At 44.3% G+C, this 24,896-nt stretch overlaps 2 protein-coding genes across 2 annotated transcripts; both read left to right on the plus strand.

Annotated features, from left to right (window-relative positions):
- Positions 1–541: 541 nt before the first annotated feature.
- Positions 542–5,952, plus strand: LOC128724366 (uncharacterized). Its single transcript, XM_053818092.1, has 4 exons — positions 542–558; positions 1,061–2,307; positions 4,573–4,751; positions 4,829–5,952. The coding sequence occupies exons 1-4, from the start codon at positions 542–544 to the stop codon at positions 5,549–5,551; spliced, it is 2,166 nt and encodes a 721-aa protein (XP_053674067.1). The 3' UTR covers positions 5,552–5,952.
- A 6,609-nt stretch (positions 5,953–12,561) lies between these two features.
- On the plus strand, positions 12,562–13,881 carry LOC128723319 (tubulin beta chain-like). The gene has a single exon (XM_053817048.1). The coding sequence runs from the start codon at positions 12,562–12,564 to the stop codon at positions 13,879–13,881; it is 1,320 nt and encodes a 439-aa protein (XP_053673023.1).
- Positions 13,882–24,896: the final 11,015 nt, after the last annotated feature.

Genomic DNA, 24,896 nt, shown 5'->3' on the forward strand with positions numbered 1-24,896 from the left:
TAAACTTGGAACGATCTGTATGCATAAGCAGAGTGTTTCGCAAATGTTCCGAGTCCGTTATGAAATCACTCGTGGTGTTTTGTAACTTTACTATCCCTGTTACTTCGACATGGCTGGCTCTCACAATTGGACCATGGTAGCATTCCAAATGAAGTTGGATACTGCATGTACTATCAGCGAGCTGTAATTCTCTGGAAAAAATGAAATGATGAAAAAAATGGAGACATGATTTCATTGACGCATTTTCAAATGAAAAAATCAGTGTCTCTTACTCAGGCAGATCAGGAATATGTAAGCTTTCTAAGCTATTTTCGATGAATGCTATTTTTCCTATGACTGAGCATTTACCATAGTGAATGTAAGCAGGATGATCAGCTAGAGCAATTTCTTCCACAAGTAACGGTTTGTTGAACTCACAAAACTGTAATTTTGAGAGAAATAACACTTCACGGTTAGATTCATCCATGTTGCAGTTTGCGCATTTTGTTCAAACTGATTTGTTTACTGTAGTAATGTTTTGTTCGAAGTACCACGAAACATAATGTGGATGTACACAAGGTTGGATCAAAACGTGTTTTCTGCTGCAATATTGTACGTTGGCTTAGGATTTTAATTAAGGCTTTTTAAGCAAAAACTATCTCATTTTCAAGGCTGACAATCAACATCATTTAATAAAAAGTCGCAAAGATAGAGAAACTATCGTGAACAACGTTCAGTTTGCTTTTAAACTAACATTTATGTTTCTCAGTTTGGCTCTGAAGTGTCAGACAAAATTTTCATTATTTGTCAAATCACGGTAGTTTTCCCACCTCTCCCTACGCTAAACTTGAAAACGATTCGAAGAAACGACAGCGGTTTGTTGAATTGTGGACAAAACAAAAGTTTTCCAACCGTACGCCATCTTGTTTTAGGCAGCCAGCTGTGGTTTCGTTTGGATTTCCTGCGGCTATTTGGTGCTATTTGCTTGAAATTGGGTATTGAAAATGTAGGCATTTCAGCCAGCAACCATTCGCGTGTAAATGTAAGGCACAATGTTAACGTTATTTTTTCGTTTTTGCAGGATACGCCGTGGTGGCCGAGACAGTCGCAGTGCTGAACGAAGTAGTCGTAGTTTCGGAGGCGGAGGTACTTCTAGCTTAATGAGACGCAACGACCGCAACGGTGGCCGGGTGGAGAAGCGTTTCGATCGCATGGAACGAAACGGGGAAAATTTGCGCAGCATCCGGTGGGATCAGGTAAAGCTGGAAGCTTTCCAGAAAAACTTCTTCCAGCCAGCTAGCAGCGTCCTGAACCGTTCTCGAGCGGAGGTCGATCAGTACTTGGATAAGAACGAGATAACGGTGTACGGAAAGAATGTGCCTGCACCCATACTTCATTTTCACGAGAGTGGCTTTCCGCAGTACATGCTGGATGAGTTCCAGAGACAGGCATTTAAAGAACCGACCTTCATCCAGGCGGTCGGTTGGTCTATTGCAATGAGCGGTCGCGATATGGTCGGTATCGCCAAGACGGGTAGTGGCAAAACGCTCGCCTACATCCTGCCTGCGTTGGTGCACATTAGCAACCAGCCGCGTATCGTGCGAGGTGACGGTCCCATTGCGCTGGTTCTGGCGCCAACGCGTGAGTTAGCCCAGCAGATAAAGCAGGTGTGCGACGATTTCGGACGTCGAATGGGCATCTACAATACGTGTGTGTTTGGAGGAGCGTCAAAATATCCGCAGGAGAATGATCTTCGTCGTGGTGTTGAGATCGTAATCGCCACTCCGGGACGGTTGATTGATTTTCTCGAGCGTGAAACAACCAATCTGCGCCGTTGCACGTACCTCGTGTTGGACGAAGCCGATCGTATGCTGGACATGGGCTTCGAGCCGCAAATTCGCAAGATCATCTCGCAAATCCGTCCCGATCGCCAGGTGCTGATGTGGTCCGCTACCTGGCCCAAGGAAATCCGCAAGCTGGCTGAGGAGTTCCTGCGCGATTACATTCAGATAAACATCGGCTCGTTGAATCTGGCTGCGAACGAAAACATTCTGCAAATTATCGATTGCTGCGAAGAGTATGAGAAAGAGAATCGTATGTTCAAGTTGCTGGAGCAAATTTCAGCGCAGAATGATGGCAAAACCATCATCTTCGTCGAAACGAAGCGCAAAGTGGACAAAATTGTGAACGTAATTCGTCGGCAGGGTTGGCGTGCGGATGGAATTCACGGCGATAAATCTCAAAAGGACCGCGATTACGTTCTGAACACATTCCGCCGCTCGAATAATGGTATCCTGGTCGCGACAGATGTGGCCTCGCGCGGTTTAGGTGAGAATTATTGTATACGGTAGAATTTGCCAGCAGTTGGCGAAACTGCTAAACCTATTTTCATATATGTGCCTTTTGCATTTTTGGTTTTCTCTGTTTTGTGGTAGTAGTGGATGGTAGCAGGGACGATGTAATTGAATTTCTCGAACGTATTTTCCTTACATTTTGTTATTTTTAACCGTATCTGGTTACGAACTCTGGTCAGTCGTTGTTTATATCGAGCGTGTTAACGAACAAAATGAATCAACAGACAAAATGATTTTGTGCTTCATCGTTCGGTGAGTGGCACAACATTATAATGCCATGGCGAACAAGGCGTACCACACCAGTGTTCGTTTGTTCGTGGTGTCCGCTCATCTGTCTCGAGGAACTATCAGCACCAGCGTGACAAAATCTCAACTCGTTCTCTTGTCGCACGGAATCCATGCCTAGAGGGATTTACCTCCGATCATACTTGGAACGGAAGCACGCATTTACCAACGCAATTGACAATCGGCTATATGCAAACAAAACTATTCGTTTATTCTTATATTTCTTTTACAGAAAGCGTCGCACGGCGGAGCAGGGTTTGTAGATGATTGTCAATGCTTGGTGTTTCCGTTCGTAGATAGAAGAAATCGGATTCCGTCCGTCGAGTGTTCGTTGGCAGGCGCTCGTTTGATGCGTATGCCATATCAGCCAACCGAGCGATCGAGAATGGATAGTGGCTGGTGTGGAGATGCTTTCGTGCGGACTGATCGATGACGACGAATCACGTGGAGATAGGGAGTGCTCGTTGCCTGATAGATTTTCTGGTTGTTTTTGCTGATTGGTGCAATTACCGCTTCACAAATGACAAGTTTAGGGATCGTCAAGGGTGTCTAACGAATTCGTGCCCCCTCTTATCTTTCTGAGTGATGAGTCATAACGGCCTCGCCTTCGTTAGTTGCGTTTTGATTATAGTCGGTAATGCGCGCCAGTTCCTAAATGGGTACAGCTCACTATCCCCACTGTATCTGCAAAAGGCCCAGATCTGATAGAGTCGCCTAATCGTCTGAGGTGGCGCGATCGTCGTCCTATATCGCTCGATGACTTCGTGGCACTTGCCCTTGATCTCAACGGATCGCCAACGCAGTTGTTTGGCGACGTGCACGTAGGAACAGGATTGCATGCATTTTGATAATAGTTCGTTTGTTGGCGGCATAGAAGGGCCCAAAGATACGGTCCCGTACGGAGTTGACGAGATCAACGTGGGATGGATGGAGATGGCATTTTAAGGATGACCGCCTGGATGGTCGAATTGATGTATAGGTAAGTGGCCATCTCCTCTGTAGAGCAACTCTTACGACAGTGGACCGTATTATTCTCGGCTAGGGTTTCCGCTTAGATGTACATCCTGCTTATACGTGCACATCCGTACGTTGAGAGTTCATAGTGCACACGTTTACAATTGTTTCGCTAACAAGAGAGGCGACTCGTAGACAGCTTTAGCCTTTCAAATCCTTGAGCTTTTTGGGAAGCATAAACACAATATTATGGTGTACGACAGATGGATACTATAGCAGAATGCTCCAGGGCATACGAGTGCTTTAAGGAACTGTTCGCGCATTAACACATTAATGAAGGGGAACCATAATCGGTAGAGTAGGGTGAACCGATGGCAACATATTTTCGTTCGTTTGTAGCTTCGTTTGTTCTCATGTTCTGTGTTAATATTTATATCATTTGTTATGACGCTAAGGGGGTTACTCTGTTTTTTTTTTATTGTCGAAAATTTGAACCCAGATTAAGAAACAAAATGTATATCTTTATATTTACATAATATGTGTGTTGGATGTGGTTCATGAAATTTTGCTTAAATTTCAGTAACGTGTGTCGTTTTCCTTCCGAATTTCGAATTACGAGCCGATTGCATTACTTTATAGTTTTCTATTGACGAATATGTCGATGCTGCGTTCTTTAAATGACTACGTTTGTTTGACTATGACCCACTTTGAGGTATCGTTTTTTTTAAACGAGCTGAGATCACGTTCTAAAATCGCAATGACTGACCGATTTTCCGATTGTTATGCATTACGTTAGTTGTATGTAGATTTGCTTCTGTTTTGTATTTGTGTACGCTTCTGCGATGAAAGGGAAAAGTGCTTGGCATAACCGCAAGCGCTTAGACCGTGATGTGTGGTTTATTCCAATCGTTTACAATTGTCCACCAATATCTTGTTTAGTAAAACTTTTTTGTTTTTTTTTTTTTCATTACGTTACGCCTTTTGCTCCGATGCTTCCCAGATGTGGACGATGTAAAGTTTGTCGTTAATTTTGACTTCCCAAACAACACCGAAGATTATGTTCATCGCATTGGGCGAACGGGGCGTTCAACTAACAAAGGTACTTCGTACACGTTCTTCACTCCAGCCAACTCATCGAAGGCTACTGACTTGATCAGTGTGCTTCAGGATGCCAATCAGGTATTGGAAGAGCAAATAAGATTGAATTCAAAGCAGCATAATTCGCGTGGATGTTTAACGCTTTCTGTCATTTGCAGTATATCAACCCGGAACTGCAAGAGTATGCCCGCGGTGGAGGCCGTCACCGTGGAGGCGGTGGTCGCATGCGTGGAAATATGGGTAATGGTGGCCGCGACCGTGGTGGTGGTCCTCGCGGTGGAAGAATGGGCGGAGGTAGTCGATTCGGCGATTCGAAACCAGGACGCGATGACGGCATATACCGCAATGGCAATGAAGATCGTGGTCCTAAGTATCCGCGTCGGGATGAATTTGGTCGGAGCGATCGCGATCACCGGGATGCTGGATCACGTCCCGGTGCTGGTGGTTACGGTGTCGGAGGAGGTTACGCTGTCGGTGGACTGTCTCGCACGACCAACGGTATGGCATCAAACGGTTTTGCCGGCAGCAGCGTTGCAGCCCCGTACGGAATGGACGATCGTAGCTACGGTGGACATTACGGAGCCACGAGTCAAGTACAACCAGCGTATGGTGGAGGCGTTTACGCCGCCCAAGCAGCCGGTGCTCGGCGTTCGGAAGCTGATCGCACACGAGTACCGACCGGAGCAGCCATCGGTTTGTCCGCTACCCCTGCCATGGCCAGTGCAATTGCCTACGCGCATCCCGGTATGGCACTGAACGGTCCTTATGGCGCAGGAGTGGGCTATCAGTACGCTGGTCCTCCGCCGACTGCCATCGCCCGAGCCGACGGATATCCACCTGCGCGAGGAGTCATGCCGTCGATGGTAACGGGTGGCATGTAAAGCTCGAGATGCCCACGCCATACCACCTCCTTATATTTTTACATTACGTCCGCACCTATATCGTCGCATCGTATCGACTGATCATGGCTGATGGCAGGAACATGTATGAACTCCTCGTTCGGCAAGCACAGGAAGCGCGAAGATATATGGGAATCGGCAATAACCTCATAAACTCGTGACAATTTGTTTCGGCTGTATTATATGGATAAATTCGATTGCATTAATTTTAAATGATTTACGTTAATTACATACAATGCTTTCTACATGGTAATTTAAGGAAATGCATAGACGCACTTAGTTTTACGGTAACGGCGCAACATCTAGGTCTAATTTGAGCGCGTATTTATGAACAATCTAATTAACATTTTGAAATATTTCCGGATGAATATCAATAAAGAATTTTCTTTTAACTGTACACCGTTGAAGTGTTGTTAGCTCGATTCCACAACTGTTTGGTTCTAAGAAGGAAATGTTGCTAGTTTTCCATCGGATGCTGTCGATTGCATAGAGAGAGCTTCACAAAAATAATGTATTTCTTTAATTTTCTACATTATAATATCCAGTATGGTGACGGTTTGATTGATTATGGTTTTTTTTCGATTGTTGGATGGAAATTTCATTCTCCCAGCTTGTTAAAAACAATAGCCGATATAAACAGATGCACTTTTTTGACTGAAATATAAAGGTGGTTTTGATCCGTTTCGATTGCTGCTGCTTTACAGAACATTTATCAGGCACCGATAATTAAACACCCACTAAGTCTGTCTAATGTTGGGTAAATACGAACCACTTAATGTAAGTAATTATCTTCCTAAGTTAGCATGTTATGGTTGATTAAAACCATAAATACACACAGCACATAACATACACATTGGCTAAATTAACATTGGAATTACATGCTGGAAAAGCAAACGAAGCAAAGAGAACTCGCTCCAATGAAGTGTGTTGATCAAATATCACGCTAATTGAATGAGTTTTAAATATTGCTGTTTGCTTGTTCTGTCCGTGTGTGTGTGTTTTTTTTGTTTACTCACTTCCCACAACCAGCACGAGCGGTTGGCTTGCGATCACTAATGCCGGATACTCGCCGACACAAAGGCCCCATATGGTCTCGCGTGGATGTTACTTATCCGGCGCCATTTATCTACCGAAAAGTGAAAGAAACAAAAGCATTCAGATTGTGGAGGTTAAGCAAAAAGATGACAGCAACAACAACAGCAACGAAAAAGCTGCTCCATTACACGTTTGATGTAAGAGACGGTGGCTCCTTGATAAGCACCGCCGCCGAAAGATGCATATATAATGCAATAATCTAGCTTAGGAAACTTTTCACTTGGCAAAGTTCCAGGATTAGAAGCTAGCGGCCAGCGCGGAACAAGCGGAATATCCCCCCCGTGCGATAGTGGATAAGAGTGCGGCACAAAATAAAACGGCAGTGGTGGCAAAAATGGAAAAACTGCTCGGAAAAATGGCAGGCCCCTTTTCGCCCCCGTAACGGCACGGTACGGTGTGCATTAAACCAGGCACCGTGAGCACCGCAGGTGTCAACCCAGCACGAGCTGCCACGGTTGCCACGGCCCTTTTCGTTGGGGGCGGCAGCAACGCCAGCCAGCATTGTGCGATAAAACTTTACTACGTGCATGATAAGATAGGGAAAACGCGCGCGATGACACACCGGGCACCGGTTCCAGCGCTGCAGGTTCACAATCACCGTGGTGTGTGGGTTTGGAGGCTTGGATGTTTGAAAAACAGAGTGGAGTGGGTTGGAAAATCCACCATTCCAGCCTCACATCTTTGCCGGTTGTCGGCGTTCTGGGTACCGCCGTACGTAGGTCACCATTTTGCGGCTGATTCCCATTTCCAGCGGGTGTGCCAGGAGTGTGCCTTCGTCCTTCGTCCTTCGTCCGCAATTTTGCCAGGACTCGGCTCGAGCAAAAACGCGCTGCCCCGTGGTTTCATCCCGCGGTGTGTTGTTTATTCTTGCATTTTTCATATCCCGGTGTTGGCAGTTTTGCTGATGCTGGCAACCGGCGAAAGTGGAGAGCTTAGTTAAAGCGCCAAAGTGGCCCTTCGCTGGTAAGGGTCTTCTGAAGATTGTGAGCAAATGCCTTGGTGGGGCGAAGGGAGAGACACAAGCAAAAAAAAAAGCATCGTCGCGCGGGTGAAAATGCAGTCAAGGCAAGCGCAAACTCAACAAAACAAACTAAAAGAAGAGGGAAAGATTAAAAAAGCAAATGCCGGGGCGAAATCCAAATAAAACGGCATAGAACGGAAAAGTAATACGTGGCGCATTAATATTTTATTCAATAAAACGGATCATACCGCGCGAAAGGCTGAAGCTATCCGCAGGCGACTTTGGCGAAAGGATTGTCCGGTGTGGAAGCTTTTGCGCGGACACTCGGCGGCTGATTCATTTGCTGATTCGGGCGAGGAAGAAATGAGCACAAACGTTGCATTCAAAAAGCGTTGCGAACGTGGTTGTGCCGCGCCATTATTTTACAAGCCTAATAATGATGCTCCTGCGCAGCTGAGGAGAGTAGTATCGCGTAAAATGCGTTATGTTTTCGGTTTAGTACAGGAGTGCATATCTATTTGCATTTATTTATAACTTAATTGGAAACTGTATTTGATTTAATAGAATGTAAGTTTTTTTTTCATCAAAAATTTGCTATGATGTTTGATTCATTGTTTGATTTACTTTCTACAATCTTAAGGGGTCTTTATCCTTAATATTCATGTTTCATATTTGGAGGTGTATTCATGTTCATGTTTCGGTTGATTATATTGAAATCAATCAGCAGTTATTTCAATTGAATTGAAGCAAATATGCAACGTGCTTATAAATTAGCCATCAATGCAACATTTATTCATTTGAATTGCTGATACATTGTGAATATACTCAGTGCAATATACTGTCGAACAATGTAACGCTATTAGGAAGAAAGAATATGATGAGAATATAATTGGCTCCGTTCCTAACATTCAAAGAATAAAGTCATTTGGAGAAAATAAAATGTATCAAGTGAAACTGAGTGGAATACAATTCCAACTCGGCAATGCATTTATTAGAATATTGTTTGTTTCGTTTATGATTTTTTTAACGTTAACATTAACGCCAGTACGATAAATATCTACCAGGCAGTACGTATTTTAAAATTAATTCTAACAAACCAAAATCCTTGTTCATTGAAATTCCTTTACGGGATTTGGACCTCCCTGTCCTGTTGATAAAAAACAAAGTTTACCTGCATGAAAATAAGATCAATTTTGTGCAACTGTATAACTACTTTTTTCAGTGGATTTATCTCTTGTAGCAAACAAAACATGAATTATCATTGAAGCAATCAATCGCCGTAAGGTAACAATATTTTTTCCTACTTCCTCGCTGCAACTCTTAACTGCTGCATCATCACCTGAGCGGTCTGATTATAGTTTTTGGGGTAATTTTTGGCGATAAAATCCGAAATATCCAAACCCCTGATTGACGCCTTACGCCTTTGAGGAGCTTTTTTTTCTTCCATTTCTCTCGCGCAATCAAGTTGGCCATGAACGCACAGTCCGAACGATTGTGCGACGATCGCTTGGATCGGAGCAAATTGTGAGCGAACAATTTGTAGTTTCGTTTTATTGCGCCGAACGAAAAAGCAAAAAAAAAATATCCTTAAAATCGTCGGCACCAGTGCACCAAATGGGATATTGGAACAGTGAAACCGTACGCGCCGTCGGCCAGCCCTGTGTACGTTCGTACCATCGTTTAGTGGCTGTTGGCAAAGCAAATCGGGCGGGTTCGATCGCTCGACGGCAGGAACAGGGTAGTCCCACTCGGAAAGGGTACTTTACGCTGAATAAAAGGGCAGCAACTGAAGCCAAAAAAAATCACCCCGGGTACAGAAAAATCCCATCGATACCAAATGGCACCACGCGAAAGGGTTCACGCCCCCCCTGGATCGTTTCGAGTGGGGGCGCCCTTTTGTTCCCTGGCTGGCGAGCGCTTGGTCTCGGTCACGCAACCAATTGCTGGAGCCCGTTTTGTGAATGACGGCGAAATTAAATTCGTGAAAGCACCATTAAAATAAAATTAATTCGCAAGTAGCGCCACCCAAAAACAGCGCCCCCAGCCGTCCATCCGTTCCGGTGGCTTCCGGTCGGTCGAAGCCTGGGCCACTTTCCGGTTCCTGTTCCGGTTTTTGCCGTCACAGCCGCCTGAGCGGACGATTTTCGTTGGGGGAGGCCAGCGATTTTTCACCCGTTTCGATACATTCCAATATTCCCGGCTACCAGGCCCGGGGGTGGCAATTTTAATTCGAACGACACCTGAGCTCACCTACCGGCAGTTGGACCGCCCGGCACCCAAAAAGGATCCCTTCATGTGGTCGCCAACGGTGGAACCGCCACGCGGGCGGCACATAAAGTGTTATGCCGAGCTTTAAGGGATTATCGCTGGTCCGTTTTGGCCGCCGCCGAAAGGTCGGCTTCTCTTTTTGCGTGAGGATTGGTTGGTTTTAACGGATTGTTGGGGAATTGTGCTACGGAGTGGCCGAACCATTCGGGTCGGTTCGGTTCCGACTTCCGATCCTGCCGCAGATCGAAAGGTGCCCCTACCGAAGGATGGACTGAAGGGGCATTGGGAGTGAGAGGCCAAGCAAAAAAAAAAAGACACATTAACACGTCCTCGCAGGGCTGTTAGCGACGTTGATGGCATGGAGGTGGAAAACTCTCGGTTAAGACTGAACCCACCCCTACGTGGCGATGGTTGGCGGCAGGGTGTAATGGGTGGGATTTAATGAATATTGAATTGATGTGGTAAATAATGGCGGAAATCGTACCATTTCGCTGGATCGAGATTTATTTGCTCTTTTGCTTGCGCTGGTTCGACCGGAGGGCGGTGTTTCGCGGCGATAATAGGATTATACGCACAAGAATAATGCTCTTAATTAGCCAATCATATGCAACGGGCGTCGAATTGGTAAGGAAGGGTGGGGCAAAGGTGCACACGTGACCGATCGCGCGCCCACCAGGGTGGGGTTTAATTGATGTTAATAACGATTATGATTGCAGGTTGCGGTTTTGCGCGCGATGCACTTTGTGCAAGGATGCGCTTTTCGTCGCACGAAAGCCGTCTGATTAAGGGACGATCCTTGGGTGAAATACTGCGATCGTGTAGGTGATGGATAAGGGAAGCTTCAGTTTGCGGAAGAGACGGCGCGTGGGTGAATATTTTCCGCCGTAGAATTTCTGTAATCCTCCGGTGGGGAATTTATATGAGTCATTTCCAAAGAAAGAAGCTTTTGCGTTACGTTATGGCAACACGAAATCGCTTCGTTAAGAGGATTTTTTGTCGAATGACAGACATTCAATTTCCAATAATTCACTGCGATACATATTTTCGATTATACAAAAATATAAGTAGTGTAGCATTATTTCCCATTGAATTTCCACGTACACAATCAATATTAAGTTTACACGATATATTTTTAATGTTTGAGAAAAGCTTCTGCTAATATGGAAAAATATTCACGTTAAATGATGCATAAAATCGAATACCGAGTACGAATAATGGCACAAATTTGATTGAATGGCGTATGGATGAAGTATTTTCCAAAAGAGTTTTCTCAAAGCGAACCCAGTACATCGTGTTTCAACTAAATAATCGTTGATGGTGCCTCGAAAGAACAAAAGTACAAGTTGTGTAGCCACATTCCAGAGTGACTTGCACACGCTGACAGTATAATCCCTTTTTGAACCCACCCCAAGCGAAGAATTGCGCGAAAAGTTCGGCTAAAAACTCGTTACCGAGGACTCTCGAAAGTTAAGCACAGAAAAAGGCAGCTCCCCAACCGGTCCCGGTAGGCTTTCTCCATTGGCCGGCCCAAAATCGATCCCGAGCACTTGGACTTGCTCAGGGCGTGAGGTTTTGCCACGAAAAGACGGCGAGACGCGGGTAAATCGGTATTCGCCGGCTGTAATTAATAAGTTTTGCTAGCCCGGCAACGGCCAGCTCATTCCGTATGCGAAGAAGTTCCGCCCAAGAAAACTATACATCACGCCAAAAAAGGCACCACCGAACGGCACGGGGTTGCACGGTCAACAAATCAAACCCACAAGCCATGTCGCTTTTTCCGGGGTGGGCCCGATGAATAATTAACTTTCCAATTTACGGCATTTCCCCCCGGTGGGACCGGGACACCGGATCCCATTTGGCTCGTTGTGATGTTGCTGAATGTTTTATCCTTTCCATTTGCCGCCTGGGCCGCCCGTACTCGGTTGGCGCGCTGGCAATGCGCTCGCAAGTAAACAGCATCAATCTTAATCACAGGTAATTAGGGTACATCAATTTTGCACTGAATTAATAGAGGCTTGTGGGCGCGCGGCCGGCCACCGAAACGAGCCACGAGGGAGGAACCGGCTGGCTTCGGTTCTGCGTGCTGAGAGCGACCCTTCTAGGCGGAAACGCGAGCGAGCGCCGTCTCTGACTGTCAGCGAGATGCTCCAGGACTAAGGACATCGCTGGCGGCGGCGGCGGCGACAGCGGCGGTGATAAAATATGTAGTTTGTGTATCAATATTCAAAATCGCATTAAGATAAATGCCAATTTTGAATGTGTTGGCAGGAATTCAATTGATAGTCGTTATTAGTTCATATGAATAGGAAATGGCTCCGCAGTGCAGCACGAGTAGCACTGCATTATTTCGGATGCACGGTCTCACGTTGCATCTCATTTATGATGAAAACCTGGTGCGGGTGATGCGTAGAAAAGCGACTTTCGTTGCATGGGGAAAATAAACCCAATAAGCATACTACGATCACCTTTTTGTCACTGACATATATTTGAAGCAGATCGAAGACATCGATGATGGAGCCTATGCTATGTAGGCTATGACAAAACCAATGCCATGAAATGCGCTATTTTCTCAAAATAATGTCAATCAGTTGCGGCTCCAAATTCTAGTGCGTCTGAGGGGAAGTTTAATTAGAAAATAAATAAAAAAAATAGAAACGTCAGAAGAAATATGCGAGAAATTGTAGTGTTTCATCTCGGCCAATGTGGTAACCGTGTGGCGGAAAACTTTTGGCAGTACATCTGCGAAGAGCACTGCCTGAACACGTCCGGGCAGTTCGTGGGAGAGCATTATCTGCCGTTGCAGCGCATCAACGTCTACTTCGATGAGTCGCCGTGCTGCAACTTTGTACCACGTGCGATCTTTGCGGATCTCGAACCAAGCTCACTGAACTACATCCGTTGTGGTCAATACGGGAATCTCTATTCGCCGGATAGCTTCATCGCTGGGCAAACGAGCGCTGGTAATAACTGGGCCCGTGGTTATCATACCGAGGGTGCAGATCTTCTCTATCAGATCGATGATCACACGCGTCGTCTTGTCGAGGGATGCGATTGTCTGCAGGGTTTCCAGCTAGTGCACTCGATTGGTGGTGGCACCGGATCTGGGCTGGGTACACGGTTGCTGGAAACGCTTAAGGATCACTTTCCGGGCAAAATTACGAACACGTTCAGCGTTATCCCTTCGCCGAAGGTGTCCGAGGTGGTGGTTGAACCGTACAACGCCCTGTTCGCACTTAGCTCGATGATTCGTTCCAGTGACGAAACGTTCTGTCTCGACAATGAAGCCATGTACGACATCTGTGTGAACACACTGCGACTCCCAATACCGGGGCTGGATGATCTCAACCATCTGATCGCGTCCACAATGGCGGGCATTACGTGTAGCTTTCGTTATCCGGGCCAGCTGAACTCCGATTTGCGCAAGTTGCTCACGAATATGGTGCCGTACCGTCGGTTGCACTTTTTTGTCCCCGGATTCGCCCCTTTATGTTGTCGTGATGCGGCGTGTTATCGTCAGACAACCGTGCCCGAGCTCGTGTATCAGCTGTTTAGCCGGAATAACCTAATGGCGGCTTGTGATCCTCAAGCTGGGACGTTCCTGACGGCAGCGGCGATCTTCCGAGGTCGACTTTCGACGCGTATGATCGAAGAACACATGGCTAGTGTGCGCTCGAAGCAAGAGATGTCATTCTGCAGCTTCATCCCGAACAACGTCAAGTCGGCCATTTGTGATGTGCCACCGCGAGGCATGAAAATGGCGGCCACATTCATCGCCAACACGACGGCCATCACGCAGCTGTTCAAGCGCATTATGGATCAGTTTGGGACCATGTACCGACAGCGCGCATTTCTGCACTGGTATACGGGCGAAGGAATGGACGAGGCGGAATTCACGGAGATGGAGAAAAACCTGTCAGAACTGGTGGAGGAGTACGGAAGCTACGAACAGGCGGGTAATGTGAAGGTCGAATATCCAGATGATGAGTAACATGCGCGAAAGACACGTGAAATAAGCTCATTTTTCTAGCAGCAAATATAAACCGCTTCAGTTAGGATCTCTGCTCCGCTGGTTTACGCACAATATCCGAATGTGTGTGTGCGTGTTTGATTATAATTTATTTTCGTGCGTTTTTTTTTCGGTCTATTATGTGTTATCGGACCCTTTCAAGCAATCTGTGACCCTGGGAGCTGATGGGAGCGATTGTTTCCGAAAAGTTAAATCCGGGTATCGTTTGCGTATAATTTTCCAACATTTCACCCCCCCAAAAAAAAAAAAAAAAAACAGCAACCGATTGGCCACCCGGGACCGGGTGCGATGTCCCGTTTTCGATGGGGCAATTTATTATCATTTCGTGTCAATGTCCATTTTTGTTTCAACCCCCGTGCACCGGATCATGAAGGAACCATACATCTTGCGCTAAAGCTGACCGAAGCTGAACGAACCCGATGGAGCAGTGGCCTGGCTGCCCTTTGGAAGAGAAGCTCGCCGGACGCACGAGAGTAAGATATAATAATTCCGTGCCGAGTCAGCGATGAATATCCGACATCATTTATAACGGAGTGCCCAGATCTGGGCTCCCGGACTCGTTTAGGTAAAGATCGCACAGCGGTCAACGGCGACGGCGGCGAGGATAGTATGACGAATGGCTTTTAATTACACATATTGACCGATCCGTTTCGTGGCGCCCGGAACCGGGTCGGGGGTCGGGAACTTAGCGAAATTGGGTGTACTTTTCTTTCCAGCGTGGGAGTGGGCTATGAAATATGAGGTTGCATTTAGGGAGTATTAATCTTTCATGTGGTTTAGGTGTCGGTGGCCCGCTGGCATGCGGTTTGTGAGGCTGGCTGGTTGCCGTGAGCGTGCGGTTTGCGGCACATTGTTGACAATTAAGCTGAGCAAATGCTTAACCTTGGCGGGCTTGGCAAATGTTGTTGAAATGGGGAATATTAAAATGCCGTTTTTCTTCCCATTGTGCCATCCATCGTTCGGTATTCTATTCATAACGTGCTCGAGCATCAATGGGGATGGTATGCTGGAAACGTGCGCTGGCTGGCCAGTAGGGAAATGGGAAAGGAAAGATGATAAGGCCCCCGCACAACATTAATCGTCCAAGGGTTATGCAGGAGCCAAAAATCGTGCTTTTGCATTTCAACAATGAAAAACCATTTGTTTGAAAATAAATGAAAAAGAAATTTAACCATAGCGGTAATTTGTAATGATAAAACTTTGTTAAACTTTTGTTTATGCATACAAAAAAAAATTAAAAATGTGTTTATGCAGATACAATTACTGACATAGAAATTGGCTCAAATATGTATTAAAAAATTACTCTCTGTGAAAAAAAAAATACAAGAAGCTAAATTTAATTTTGATACGAAAAACATTACATACAGCCCATCATAAAGTTACATGTTTTATGATTCAATAATATCTAGTTGAATCATATGATTCAATAATATTTAGTTGAATTTATAGATCTTTCTCGATTTTACATAATAATTAATTGCTGGTTTTTATAATCTCCAATTGGACACATTTTTAAACATATTTTAAGATCAAAGTTATTGCTCGTTGTACAATTTTCAGAATTACATCCACCGTTCCATATCAACACGAGGTATTAACTCTCTTTTGTACTAAATAAAAAACATACATACCTGGAAGCCTGGGGCGAACGGCCATCATCCGACAACGGCACGTACGGTTACATTCGGGTCAGTACGTTCTCTTTTTTGGGGCTTTACATCGCTGGAGCTTCGTGGAATGAAATCATAAATTCGCTTAATTTTTATTGGAAAACTTAAATATGATTACTGAAGTTATAATTAAAACAAAAGGCAAAAAACGCGGCCAACCGAACATGCAAATTGGTTGCGCACAGCGAACAACCGATATGATCGTTTGGTTCTTTCGGTTTCGGTACGATAGCCGAACGCAAGACACCAAATTACGCAAACAGAGTTGTTTATTACGGAGTCAATTTAAAAACAAAATAAAGTGTCCTTGTTCTTTTACGGCAAATGAATATTCACCAAAGCACGTCGCGGTCTGAAATGGGGATCGTTGAACGGGAACTGCAGTTGAATTGACCTTGAGTGGGCATTTGGTTGGAATTTTTTACAATAGTAAAATATATTCATTGAAAAGATATTGGGCTACCTCTTTGTGATGTAGTCAGCAATTTTTTTAATACATTTATTTTCAGGAAATATAACACTGAGTGCCTGTTAACAATTTTTCAATCGAATGCAACAATTTAGTATATTCCATTTTGTGGTTTAATGTGTACAACATATACTATGGGTTTTTTTCTGTTTCTTAAATGTTTTCAAAACACATTTGCATGGTAAGAAAATGTGTGAATGGAACTCCTGTTATGCGCACTCTGCACATATTATGCATATTATGCTTTGCTTCGATTTCTCTTTCAATGCCTTTATTTTTTTCAACCTCAAGAAAACAAGATGTATTCTGCCAATGCTGGCGAGCATTTGCTACACACAATATCTCTACCTCTTCAATATTCCAAAAAAAAAACCACCCTTGGTCTTGAAAAAAAGGTTCAATTTTGAACAGAATTATGGACACAATAACGGGTGTTTCGGATCGCACAAAGCATGCGATTCAATCCTTTGTGGCGCATGTGCCTGGTGTGTCGCGTACCGAACGGTATTTAACGTTCAAATACGCCATGTTTGTGTTGATAAACATTTTGAGAAATCAAATAAACAGCAAACGGATTGTTCTCATATCACAATGATGGCACACAAATGTTTACCATCAATCAGTAAGCAAATTGAATCAAAATACTGTTAGTGCCTCGCCCTGTTCGGTGGCCCGTATACCTTCCGTTCAACGGATGTGCCTCGGCAAACGAAAGTGTAACCTTCACTGCGCGGAGAACGATTTTTGGAAGCGATTCATTACACAAGATCGTTTGGTGAAGGGAAAGCAATAGAGAGAGAGAGAGAGATAAAAAAGACGCTACTATTGATACTTTGGTGAAAATATTCCCACAGCCCGGGAATATTTGTTAAATTCGTTCCACAAAATTGACTTCAAAGTGCTAAAATTGGAATGTAATCAACACCGATTTAATCGCAGTCCAGTAGACTGCGTTCGGAGCGCTTCTCGCTGATTTGAAGGAATGTCGTTTCGCCGGTGCCGGTGCAGGCGGATAAAACATTCCGGTTTCATTCAATTAGTGTTTACCGCTCGTCAATAGTTGCTGTGCCTTTTCCGTGCGCGCACGGAAGCGTGCGGCGACAGGACCTCACGGGGAGCCGTTGCGTGATGTTTGTTTTTCAGCCGAGTGGGCTGGTTTCATGCGATCAATGTTGCCACAAGCATGCGGTTGAGGGGACAGACCAGAGCAGGGAAAGCATTGCAATCGGTTTTGCAAATGATGGTTTGATGGGTGCCGGGTACGTGCGATGTGCTAATAAGAGCGCCGCGGGCTTTGTATTCTCGATGATCGCTATTTTTTTTTCAACTCGCTCCCGCTCGACATTCGCTTTAACGGGCACATTTCGGAATGGCACGGGGCACGTTTGTGCGGCACGTAGTGCGATTGTGTGCAATGTAACTTAATCCGGTTGGAATGTTAAAAAGTAACATACGCATGATCGCGTCGAAGCAGGCGTTTTTACGATTGTAAAACATGCCATAGGTATGTGGCATTATTCTGGCTACGTAACCGTTCAATGGTTGGTTGCTTGGATGACTATCGAAGGATATTGTAGCCATTTTCAAAACATGCCAGTTGGTCATGGTCATTTTGACAGCGTATATTTAGCTTCGTGATTAACTTGAGTTCTAAATGCCGTACAGTTCCCTTACATACATCATACGAATTTAAAGAGCGTAAGCCTTTCTGGGAAATGTAATAAGCCTTTAAGCGAAGCCAAAATAAAAGTACCGGTGAAACCTCCTTACGTGTATATGGAATGCTACAATCCTTCGGTGGGTACGAAAACAAAAACGGAAAAGAATGCGAAACTCTAAAGTAAACTTAGTTATTTTGCTTACTGTACTCATAATAGCATGACAAGGGGTTACAATAAAGTACCCCCGGTTAGCGGTTCTGGGATGGAAAATTGCATTATCCGGATTAAACGAGTCAGCTGCTGACGAAGCAAGTCATATTTTCTGTGTCTGCGCGCTTTTAGTCGCGCTTTCGAGTGCCTAGTGCCTCGCCAAGACACGTCTAATGGACGGCCAGTTGGAACAGGAGAAAAAAGAAGAAGAAGAAGAAGAACGAAAAGTATGCCGACTGGCCGAGAAGCCATCACCAGGGCCCGGTTGAAGCAGTAAGTTACTCAGGAAATATACCCAGCCCGGGCAAAAAGATTCGCGAAAATGAAGGCACAAAAACGTAACCGCATGTCGGCATGCTGTGGAATCGCAATTGCAGTTCGTGCTTCGGTGCGGCTCGGCTTACTTACGACGTTCACACATTTATAATGCATTATCACTACAGCAAGTCATGAAATATTTATAATCTCATTATTTTTGTACGTCACACGGGACGGGCACGGGGTGGCGAGTGGGGTGGGTATATTTTAAGCAGGCAGTGGGCATGTGGAGTCGTAACGACAGCTCCACCAAAATGGCTATGTGTCGCTGGCTGGGCGGGCGTAGGGTTGTTTGCTCGACATGGGCACTTCACATGAAATGGTACCGAAATCAGACCACATTGATGAAATGGTACCGCATGGCGATACGATGGGTTGAATATGATGCAGATGACGCTTTAATTAGATTGCTGAATTAATTCCTGAATTGGTTCGTGATGCAGGTGCGGTGGTAATTTGGGATGCATTTTTTAAAATAAACAAAGCAGAAGAGGAAGAATCTATGTAAGAACGTTCATACCATTTTATCATTTCTACATCATTGTAAGGACATTAGAAAGTTTTATGTGAAACCATTTAAAAAAGAATTTGAAAATAAAGAAAACATATCTTAAGAAAAATAATCATTTCAAAAGGAAACTAAGCTTACATTTCAAAGACTAGACTCCACATACACAGTTCACAGAAGTGATTGCAATCGCAAAAATCTCACGTAGCGTATAGGACTACTAATGTCCATCTCAACAAATGCAAACAATTGAGTATAATTTACGAAAACGACACATTGATACGAAAAATAAACCCCATGCTCACTCACGCCCGCATAAGCACAAACGAATGCCGCGGAAAGTTTATGCACCGAGTGGGCGTTTGTGGTTACGGCTGTTTCACGATTGCATTCCGCGCTATTCCGGGAGTTTAACGGGTTTTGATATTTGGTTCGTTTGAGTTCCAGTTTCGGCATCCTCGGAAGCGCTTCGCCGCGCGTCACGCCGCACACAGCCCAAAGTTTGTGCAGTTGTGGAGCTGCTTTTCCGCCTTCGAAAGCAGGTAAATTGAGTTTTCAAAAGTAGGATTTCTTAAGTTTTGCGGCCAAACCCGGTCCTCGTGCGGCACTACGCCGAAGCGCCGACGGAGCGAGGACAAACTTCGTAGCGGAAGTAATCCGCGAGCAATTGCATACCAAATCATTAGTACGTTTCTTTCAATGGTTTCTAATGCAACATGAAACGACTTGTACGGGGTTCTCGAATGCGCGAACGAAAGTGAAAAACTTGGTGCGCTTCAAACACGCTCAAATCCTTCGGAGCCGATTGACATTAGATAAATGTGCAGCAGAGCTAGGACAGGGTAGCGGACGGAACTAGCGCAATAACTTTGGCAGAATCGCGATAGGGTGTGATAAAAGCGGAGTAAACTCTTTCGTTGAATGGGATTGCGGGATGACATTCCTTGTCGGTGTACCGGCAGCGTATTAGCAGCGCGAGGCAAAATTTGTCCACAATTGCTTCGTTTCGTAAGGCGATTCAAAAGTTCCTAGTGAGGGTTTTTGATAATAATTCTGATTGGAACGAGATCAAGCTGCAGTAAAAACGGGTCAGCAACTTCAAACTCAGTTTAATGGGACACTTTTCGTTCTAGCTGCTGTTTGATTCAATTTGTTTTTAGAGTGGTTTTATAATTCTAATATTCTAACTGCGACAAAACTTGCGTTGGAAGATGTTTGCAAATATAAGGGATAAAATGTATTGGTGAAACATTTTTTTATTGCTTTTATATTTTCATTTTCATGTATGATAGTTTTTTTGATAGCGTTTAGTAATAAAAGACTGGGCGTCTCCATTTGGCTATTTAAAAAAAAAAATAAGTCCATTTAAAACTCAGCACAACAATCGCAACAAGATCTATCAGTGTAAATTATTGTTTTTATCGTATATGCATAGTTTTGCAACTTTGGAAACAGTAAAAACCGATAAACTAGCGCGTAGATTATTTAAAAAAAAAAGATATTACAAAATACTGGGCGCCTCCATTAGTGCGCAACTGCATAATTAAAACATTTTATGCTTTTCTTGTCAATTGAATGAAACATATTTTTTTTAGTTTTGTTCTGAAACATTGTTTGGAATCCCACTTGGTAAATCTTGGAATGATATTTAAATCGGTATATGTCTTGAATGATTATTTTCAATCGTGAACCACTCAGTAAGAATGTTTTATTGAGGTTATGCATTGGTTTAGATGCTTTTGATTCATATCCCTGAATTTATACCGAAAACTAAGTTGGAATGCTGCCACCAGTGTCAGAAAGGTCAATTGAATATCATACACTTATACTATATATGTAACATATACTTTTAAATTTACCGGTTGTTGAAACATGTCAACAACCCTCAACTAATGTTTCCTCAACCCTTAAACTAATAAAAAGAAAACTTTTAGAACAAAATACAAACACAAGCTAAAGAAATTCCGTATTCTCATGAACGAGAGTATTATTGCATAACAATAAGCTTTCGAAACACACAAACAAGCCTTTAACTTTCAGTACCTTTACTCGATAGGAAATGTATGCCAACAAATCTTTAATCCACGTACAACGCAGCTCAATATCAGGACAGGTCAGGTAAAGCAGCCACCCTGCTGGCGTTGGCCAAAAATTGTGATTGATCATGCTTCGCGTGATTGGAGTGATGCTGGAGCGTTTTGATATTCATCACCAGCCTCCCAAAAAAAAAAAGAAAAAAAGCGGAAGTGCTCGCAAATACATAACCCTTCCGTACGCTTTCCATTTGCTGGTGTGCATGAGCGGCCACGGCAGGGCCAAACCGTTCCAACCAAGACACATTCCGGATTGTTCATAAACAGTTGCAACCGGCAGCGTGTTCTCGCGCCGGCTCGTAAAATTTATCTGGCGCTCCAATTCACACAGATGTAGCGCGGGGCTCATGGTTCGTGACGGCGTGGCCAAAAAGGCACACGATTGCGGGAGGCTTGCGGGATGGATGAAATGTAGGAAAATGTTGATATAAAATGCACGCACTGGCAGTTACAGTTGCTGGTGGAAAAGAAGGTCCCATAATCTTGGTACGTGCCCGGAATATGAGAGCAGGGCAGGAAAACATGCTTTTTTTTTTCTATACCACCAGCAGCACCACCATCAGCAGCAGCAGCAGCAGCAGGAGCCAATGGCCGGGCGCTGCATGATAATGTTGTGGTCATTGAAGAAACAAGAGCTCAAAATAAATAAAAAAGAGACAAGAGATCCTCGTAGTCGTTTCTTTTTTTTATTTTACTTTCGACGGGGTACCCGATGGTGTCTGTTTTTGTACTTGTTTGCAGCTATTTGCACCGACTTGGCGCCCTCGTCAGTGAGGGGTTGTCATTAAACTTGCAGGTATTCGTCAGCAAAGCACGGAAGGCGCTAGCTCGACGGCCGGAAACTCGTCATTGTTTATGTTCCTCAGTGTGCTGCATTTGTTATGCGGCCTGGAAGAAGGAGTGCACGAGTGGAACACAATACGTTCGCCTTACAGCAGGCTCTCTATTTTGCTGATTGGCGGTTTTAATATTGATGAATTGCGGTTTTGTCTGGCGCCGTGGGGGAGATGATAAACATTTGGGTGCCTTAATTGGAGTTGTTTGGCTTTTCTTTCCCTGTCGCCGTTCCCTGGCGGGGTGTTTTTATTTCAAATTTACATACGGCGCATGAATCGGTTTAAATTAACGTAGACGCGATGCGCGAAGCCTGTGGCACGGCAAGAACCACGATTTTGTTGATGCTTTGTCGAAGAAAAGTGATGCGATCAATTTCCGTTAGCCGTTAACCGTTGGGTAGCCCCGCAAAGAATCCGATGGGATGTCTGTGGAGGTAGGATCGACAGGAAAAACACACTATTCAATCGCGTGACAAGGGTTCGATGCGTTGAAGTTTGTTAAGGAAACAGACGAGGTGTGATGTCCTTCGGCGTGTCGGAAAGTTTCTTTCAACAGAACGTTTCTTTCAACAAACGTAAACAGGCAACCTTTACCCTTTGAACTTAATCATTCCCTTTTTTTTGCATTCCAAACGATGGGAAAGTTGAATGTATCACAGGTTAAGTTAGTAGTTTTGAGCTGTAGCGACCACAAGCAATATGAAGAAGAAACTTGTATTGAAATGGGACCAATTTAATGGAACAAAAATCAGCATTGCATAATGCGCATCATTACTAAAATGGATGGTCTAATTATGTAGGCAAACAATGCGTACGATTCTTTTAGATGTTAAAAAAGATTGTTAATTCCCGCGTCAGCCGAACAAAACAAAGCTCTCGATTCAGTCAACCGTATTGGGAGATAATTTATGCACCCGATAAAGCCATTTTGCGGCACGAGTTTGCTTCTGAGCACAAAAGCCTCGAATATGTCATTAGCCCTTATTAACTGCTTCGTTTACTTTTCGCTCAGCTTCAGCGCAAGCTCAAAGACTTGGCCGGCTTGGCCTTTCGAGAAAGTGGCGTGGTGTATTTTTTTTGCGTGTGTGTATGTGCTGTTCATTTCTCCTGCAATGCTGCCACCGCCTGGACACTTATCATGGGACAATCATGAGAAGGGCTGCTTCACAGTCCCTTCGCTATCTTGCATCAAAACCATGCCGGAAATTATGAAACTTTCCCCCAAGTGTAAGGTAACGGAACTTGCACGGAATCCGTGATGGTGCTCGGTGCGTTTTTGTTGTTGCCGTTGTTGTTGCTCGCTTTTACCACGCTATTTCTTATGCCCGGACTCGTTGCGAGCGCTCTTCATTTGTGCACAAAACCGGCAACTGCGTGGCACCGTTCGGCCCTTTTGCTGAGGAATGAACCATCCCTGCCAGCAACAGGCACTCGATGACATTACCCGCATTTGCGAAAGAAAAGCGGGAGGCAAATAATAGCAAAAGAAAAGGAGCATCCACGCCACCCAGCCAGCCAGTCAGCAACAGCAAGCTAGAGGTGGCATTATACCGCTCAAAAAAAAAAAACAAAAACGAAAAAACGAAAGGATGGGAAGGAATTCCGGGAACAAAAGAGCGTAAGGAACAAAACCCACCCGGGTACTTCGGGTCCATTGTCAGCGGTATGATCTGGCCGCTCTTTTCTTCGGCTAAACTGATTGCTATAATAATAGTGGTCTGTGCATTTCTGGAAAATTAAAAGATTTTTCTCCTTTTAGTCCTTACACTGTGCCCGTTGGAGCTCCCGTTATTGTGCCTTCCTTTTGACAGATAGGGCGGGTGGTTTTGTATCCTTTTGACGGGCTGTAGCTGATAGCCGGCAAATGAGCGCCCGGATGCAGATGGCTTGTTTTGCCGCGAACCATTCATCGTTGCCTCGAGCAGCCTCGGGTACGTAATCATTTAGGCAAACGAAGCGCTATCGCGTGGCGCAATCGGAAGGATAAATAGCGGTAAATGTTTGCCTCTTTCCGCCGTGGCACCAAAGGACGTAGCGGAAAATGTGTGTTTTTTTTCTCCTTTCATGTACCTAAAGAATGCAGTTAGTTTCTAGGATGTGTTGGATTTACTTGGAATTACGTTCGTTGGCAACTGGTACAAAAATTATCAAACAAAATTGTGTATTATATCGTAATATTGTCATATTTGGCATGACAGAATTTGTGAGGAAAATGATTCAAAAAATATGGAGCGTTTTTTATGTTAGGTAAATTGCTCGATAATAGAAAGCGAACTTCAAAATTGCAAGCTGGTTAGTTTAACTATATTTTAGGGGTGTCAATACAAACAAACTAAACAAAATGATTAAAAATAGATGTACTATTTTCCAAGTTAATCAAATTGTTTGATTCTAGAACTCGAACTTGAAAGGTAGTTTTTCGTGAACTTAAAAATTTAACGATGTTTCAGAGTTGTTTATAAAGTTTTATAATAAAAAAAATTAATTGCAGTAATAAAATTGCAATAATTCGCAGCATTTGATACACATTTACTATGGCTTTCAATTTAGTGATGTAAAAATCTCTATCCATTTCATGCGATCGTGTTAACATTTATTTACACTAGCAAAATAGTGGCGAAATGTTTGGCGAATGTGACATGCTCGGTGTTCTGTATGCCATCTGTGTTGGCTCATAAATTCAGCAATACAAGTTAATTACTTAACCATTACCCCCCAAGTGCACGAGGTGAGGTACGTTTCGGGTTCGTGTATTTACGTGCTCTCGCATCCAAAAATCGAGTTTACTCGACCGACACTAGCGCAGTTTCACGTTGCGTAGCTCCCATTGAGAACACATTTCGTACCAAGTATATAGTTTTGCGCCATTCTGGCGTGGGCTAAAGTGTGCCGCTCTCGGTAGTTTGCCTGCTGGACATGACGTTATGCGAAAGGTTGTGGTTCTTGGTGGGGAAAACCTCTGGGAGCGTGGTTAGTTATGATAGCACCGTGCATAAGCTGAACATTAACATTAATATAATTAAGCCTTTGCCGGTTACCCAAGAAACTTTGCCACATATCTTACGGTCGCAGTTGTAGTAGTTTCCAGGCGGTTCAGTCTTTGACCAAAACGAACGATTACAATCGATTCGAAGGTAACATTCTAGCTGATTATGGTGACATGGTTGAGTTTCATTTCCAATGAATTTATCGGCCCACAGGATCTGGTGTT

Source organism: Anopheles nili, chromosome 3 (assembly GCF_943737925.1).
Source record: "Anopheles nili chromosome 3, idAnoNiliSN_F5_01, whole genome shotgun sequence".
In the NCBI taxonomy this organism is placed as follows: domain Eukaryota; kingdom Metazoa; phylum Arthropoda; class Insecta; order Diptera; family Culicidae; genus Anopheles; species Anopheles nili.

What these genes read in the sequence shown, in the direction of transcription:
- LOC128724366 (XM_053818092.1), top strand. An exon ending in TGTGGCCTCGCGCGGTTTAG is followed by an intron (nt 2,308 to 4,572) that starts GTGAGAATTATT and finishes GATGCTTCCCAG; the next exon opens with ATGTGGACGATGTAAAGTTT. An exon ending in TGCTTCAGGATGCCAATCAG is followed by an intron (nt 4,752 to 4,828) that starts GTATTGGAAGAG and finishes TGTCATTTGCAG; the next exon opens with TATATCAACCCGGAACTGCA.
- LOC128723319 (XM_053817048.1), top strand. Translation starts at nt 12,562, where the DNA reads ATGCGAGAAATTGTAGTGTTTCATCTCGGCCAATGTGGTAACCGTGTG.